A 6000-nucleotide genomic window follows, 5' to 3' on the forward strand; every position below is an offset into this window, starting at 1 on the left:
ACCGTGGCTTGTGTACTGCAAACACATACCAGCTTCATCACGGTGTCTGTCACGCGACTCTGTTCCCCTTTCGAGCTCTGTCTTTACATTTATTTTGAAAGATGAAGCTCGTGATTATGGTAAGGGGCGTTACATTTCCGACGAGTGCTTGCAGTGTTCGGCCAATCACAATGCACTGGGTCAGCTGGCCAATCAGAGCAGACTGCGCTTGTCGGAAGGAGGGGCTTTGTAGAAAACGAAGCGTTTGAGAGAGGCGGGGCATAGAGGACCTACAATAATGTACAGTATTTGAAAAATAATGTGTTTTTTGAACATTAAAGCATGTCAACATATTCTGTTACACCAAACACACAAAATAATGATTTTTAAAATAGCATCATATGACCCCTTTAAAATAGTGTCAATAGAATCTATAGCTATTTGCACAGTGTAAATAACAAATCGTAAAAAAAATAATGCTATTTGCACTTAGTGTAAATAGCATTTATTACTATTTACATTTAGTGCAAGTAGCTGTTGCCTTATTCTAAATATGTTGTTAGTAATTTAAATATCAAATACAAAAAAAGCATTAGTGTAAAAGAGTGTAATTATATGTATAAAAGTATATAACATAAATTGTAATTATAGATATGCATATGTATAATTATACAGATAGTGTAAATAGAATCTATAGCTATTTGCACAGTGTAAATAACAAATCGTAAAAAAATAATGCTATTTGCACTTAGTGTAAATAGCATTTATTACTATTTACATTTAGTGCAAGTAGCTGTTGCCTTATTCTAAATATGTTGTTAGTAATTTAAATATCAAATACAAAAACAGCATTAGTGTAAAAGAGTGTAATTATATGTATAAAAGTATATAACATAAATTGTAATTATAGATATGCATATGTATAATTATACAGTTTATATAGTATATAAATTGTATAATTGTTTTAAATATATGATATTAGTAATTTAAATATATCAAATATAAAAAAGTATAAGTATATAAAAATATATAATACTACAATGTAAAATTGTAGTTCTATATTATTTTTATAAATATATAATTATATAATCAAAACATAATTATACTATTTCTATGACATAAAAAGTTATAAATATTACAAACATGTTTAAATAGTATATAGCTTTTAAAAGTCACACACACACACACACACACACACACTGAACGCACACTTTTAAGCTCCTGAAAGCAAATGAAAAGCCCCTAAAGCAGTCAATAATGACATTAATTTAGATTTTTTTTTTTTCAGATCTCTCTCTTTAAGCTCTTGTATAGTCTGGTCTGATCCGGTCTGAAGTGTTTTAATGAGTGTAGATGAGATTGTTTCTCGGCACGTTAAGGAGATAATGAAGCACTTGCTGTTGATTTGATGAATCTGCATCTATTCCCCCGTGTGTGGATTACTCACTCCAACTCCTCACAATAACCAGCATTAAACAGCTGAGCCGACTAACCATCCCATCACTGACTGTGTGTTTTTATGTCTTTCTCTCTCTGCTTTTCTGAGATGTTTTTTTTTTCTGGTGTTTTGTGCCACAGCATGTCAGCTGGTTTGATGAATGTGTTTTTATTGAGGCAGTGTAGCCTATCGCCTGCTCATTATCAGCTTCATTTACATATATTACACGACACGGATGCCTATGCAGCATAAATAGAGAGACACTTATGAGGAGTCGAACAGTATTTAATTTAATTGACTGATTCTTACCTTGTGTCAGAAAATGTTATATAAAATTACATAATTATTTGTTATAGATTATTTTTTACGCTCTTGTTGGACCAAAAAAAAAACTGTCCAAATTTTGTTTTCTCCTTTTGTTGTGCGATTCATTGATAAATCTCGATAAACTCGGACAGATTTAGGAAGAATGAAACCATCTTGACGTCAGCTTGGTAAACTTACCAATGGTGCCGCAAATTAAAAGAGAGAGAGATCGAACCCTATGGTTAGTAATGCAAAAACATATATATATAAAAAAAACTAAAAATTAAATTAGATTTGGTGAGAAATAAGAAACGGGGAAAATACATTTGTTGCTAAATAAAATAGGTAAAAATAAGAATAGAATGGTAAACAAAATACTGCACATTTGCTAGTCAGTTTAAAAAAATTCGAACCCTATGGTTAGTAATGCAAAAACATATATATATAAAAAAAACTAAAAATTAAATTAGATTTGGTGAGAAATAAGAAACGGGGAAAATACATTTGTTGCTAAATAAAATTAGGTAAAAATAAGAATAGAATGGTAAACAAAATACTGCACATTTGCTAGTCAGTTTAAAAAAATGAAAAAAGGTAAAAATAAAAAAATGCTTTTGGTGTCCAATAAAATGGGTACAAATAAGGCAAGACTGGTTAATAAAATACATTTGCTAGCCAATTAACAAAAAAGGATACAAATAAATAAAAACGTTTCAAAAATAATTCTTGGTGACCAATAAAATGTTTATAAATAAGGGAAAAAAAACTGAAAAAAAAAATATTTTTTTAATGGCCAATAAAATTTGTAAAAATTAAGGAAAAAACTGCAAAATTACTTTTTTGCCCAATAAAATGGGTTTTAAAAAAAAGAGAAAATAATGGTTAAAGTTACATTTGCTGGCCAATAAAATGAGTAAAAATGAGAAATGAAATGTAAAATGAGAAAATTGTAAAATGAGAAAATTTAAAAAATACTGTTAAAAAAATTGGTTGTCCAATAAAATAGGTAAAACTAATAGGTGACTGATAAATGTGTAAAATAATAAGCTTGGATGATAAAACACGATAGATGCAAGCCATATCTAGAGACCAGATCATAGAGACCTGAGGGTGCAAGACAGTAAAAAACAACTAGCAACCAGCAAGAATACCCTCGCAACATGACTCTGGTTGTCTTTATAAGTCTCGTTGTGTGATAGAGACACATGCACCTCATCTACTGCCCTGTGCGTTCTCTTAAATGTTCCCTGTGTGTGTGTGTGTGTGCAGTGACAGGTTTCCCGTATCCCGCGGCAGGAGCGACGGTGGCATACAGAGGCGCTCATCTGCGGGGCAGAGGCCGGGCAGTTTACAACACCTTCCGTACGGCTCCTCCTCCTCCACCCATCCCAGCGTACGGCGCGTGAGTCTTTCTCTGCAAATACTGACCTGTGCCATAGTAATTACATCAACTGATACATAATTAATGCAATTAAAAATGAATCGATTGACAGCTTACTTGGACGTGTCGTTTTTCAGGTGCATCTCTCTCTGCAAAGTCATTTAGTTCTCACAGTCGTGTGACTATTCCTGATGCAGCAGTTTTGATGCTCATATCTGTGATGATCAAACGCTCTCTTCTCTGTCTCACAGGATGGTGTATCAGGACGGATTCTACGGCGCGGAGATCTACGTGAGTAACTTTGCTTCTTGAGGGACGAGAGTGGAGTGTAATTCCAGTCCAGGATCTCTGGCGTCGATTAAGCGATGCCTCGTTTTTGCCAAGAAACCTGACAACCCAATTCTAGATTCCCTTCAGTCTCCACAAACTCAGAGTTTGGCAAAGGAGCAAAGCGCTCTCCATGTCCTCCAGCTTCAGCACGCACACACAAAATCATGCTTTCAAACCACTCCTGCATTTGGCAAATGTGTTTATCCAAAGCGACTTGCGTTGCATTCAAGGTATACGCTTATCAGTTCGTGCATTCACTGGGAATCAAACCCGTGACCTTAGTTCAGTGCTACAGGCCTGAAATTGTTTAACAGTTAAAAAGGAATAGAAATAGAAAACTTGACTTGTTTAAACAGCAGTACTGTATGTTGCTAAAATACTGAGGCGAGAGTTCACAGAGAACAAATTGAACTCCAGTTTAGTGTTGTTTATGTACATGTGCTGCTTGTGCTGTTAGTGTTTGTGGGGAAAAAAAGAGGTTAGGAGGTGAACTGAGAGCAGAGAATTAAAAAATACTTTTTTATAGCCAATGAAATGGGTAAAAATAAGAAAAAAGGTGGAAAAAAATACATTTGGTGACCAGAAAAGGGGGACAATATGAAGGAAAAAAGGTGAAAAAAATATTTTGGTGGCCAACAAAATGGGTTAAAATAAAATAAAAATGTTGAACAAAATACATTTAGTGACCAATAGGTAAAAAATAAATAAATAAGAAACAACTGTGAAAAAGTTACATTTGGTGGGCAATAAAATGGGTAAAAATAAGGAAAAATATACTTGTGGTGGCCAGTAAAACTGTTAAAAATAAGAGCAAAAAACAGTGGAACAACATACGAAATAAGAAATGAATGATAAAATAAATTACATTTATTAGCCAATAAAGTTGGTAAAAATAAGAATAAACTGTTGCAAAGTTACATTTGGTGTCAATAAAGTGGGTAAAAATAAGGGGGAAATTGTGGAAAAATTAACTCTTTGCGGCCAATAAATGGGTAAAAAAAATCAAGTTTCAAATGGATGATAAAACAGGTGAAAAAGATCAGCTTTCATTGAAGAAGGGACACGAGTGAGTGTGTGTGTGTGTGTGTGTGTGTGTGTGTGTGTGTGTTGTAGAATTGTTGATTGGTGGCTGTGGACCCTCAGTAGTGAACGTTTTGGGTAAAAATAAGGGGAAAATTGTGGAAAAATTAACTCTTTGCGGCCAATAAATGGGTAAAAAAATCTAGTTTCAAATGGATGATAAAACAGGTGAAAAAGATCAGCTTTCATTGAAGAAGGGACACGAGTGAGTGTGTGTGTGTGTGTGTGTGTGTGTGTGTGTGTTTGTTGATTGGTGGCTGTGGACCCTCAGTAGTGAACGTTTTGTGGATGGTCTGCAGTGAGTCACTGATAAGGTGAAGCGGCTTCAGATAAATGGATTCATCTTCCTGCCGTCGCTGCTGTTCACACACACACACACACACACACACACACACACACACACACACACATATCTGTAAGATGTCTCACATCTGTGTCACCCTGATAGTGACACACTGACCCGCAGTGACCCGCAGGAGAACAAACACATTCACACTCATCTCTCTTTCGCTCTCATTCTCTGCTCTCAGTTCATCTCCTTTCCTTTTTTAAAAATGGTTTTCAGTTTGAAATGCTGCATTTTTCTTTTTTTTTTTTTTTTTGTGAATTGATTTTATTCAAATGAGAGTCTGTGTGTAATATACTGGTATGTGTCTTAGAAATGGTTACATTCCTTTTCTCTTTAATTTGATGTCCTCCCGCCTTTTCATTTTTTCCCATTCATTTTTCACTTTTCTTTTCTTTTCCATTTTCATTTATTTTTCCTTTTCATTGTACCTCCTTATTCTTTCTGCATTGCTTCCTTTTTATTTATTTTGCATTTCACTTGTTTTCTTTTCTTTTCTTTTTTCTCTTTTCTTGTCTGATTTCTCCCTTTTCTTTTTTCACTTCTCATCTTCTCTCCTCTTTCCTTTTCTCGTTATTCTTTTTTGTTCCTTTTCTATCTTTTTTTTATTTTCATCATCTTCTCTCCTCTTTCATTTTCTCCTTTGCTTTTCTCTCTTTTCTTTTCACTTTTTTCTGTTTTGTTTCTCTTTAAGTTTCACTTATATTACTTGTATCTTTTATTTTCTATATTTTGTCTTTTTTTCTTTCCTTCATTTCTCTTCTCTTCTCATTCTTCCCCCATCATGTTCTCTCTCTCTCTCTCCTTTCTTTCCTTCATTTCTCTTCTCTTCTCATTCTTCCCCCATCATGTTCTCTCTCTCTCTCTCCTTTCTTTCCTTCATTTCTCTTCTCTTCTCATTCTTCCCCCATCATGTTCTCTCTCTCTCTCTCCTTTCTTTCCTTCATTTCTCTTCTCTTCTCATTCTTCCCCCATCATGTTCTCTCTCTCTCTCTCCTCTCATTGTCTGTTCTCTCGTCTTCAGCGGTGTGGTCTGTTATATTTAGCGACGGGGCTCTCGGTGTCCTGATAAAGGCATGTTCTGTGTATTGGGCCGGAGGTGCTGACAGTCTGATTTATTACCCCGTGTGTTCGCAGGCG

General features: G+C 34.6%; 1 protein-coding gene across 2 annotated transcripts in view; it reads left to right on the top strand.

The window, feature by feature from the left end:
- rbfox3b (RNA binding fox-1 homolog 3b) overlaps positions 1–6000 on the top strand; it is a 218834-nt gene that overhangs the window by 202119 nt on the left and 10715 nt on the right. For both annotated transcript variants that reach the window (XM_016293845.1, XM_016293844.1), the window contains 2 exons: positions 2993–3125; positions 3356–3395. In XM_016293845.1, coding sequence (XP_016149331.1) covers positions 2993–3125; positions 3356–3395 — 173 coding nt within the window. The remainder of the gene's footprint in view (positions 1–2992; positions 3126–3355; positions 3396–6000) is intronic.

This window comes from Sinocyclocheilus grahami, unplaced genomic scaffold, assembly GCF_001515645.1.
Source record: "Sinocyclocheilus grahami isolate Dianchi unplaced genomic scaffold, SAMN03320097.WGS_v1.1 scaffold307.1, whole genome shotgun sequence".
Lineage (NCBI taxonomy): Eukaryota > Metazoa > Chordata > Actinopteri > Cypriniformes > Cyprinidae > Sinocyclocheilus > Sinocyclocheilus grahami.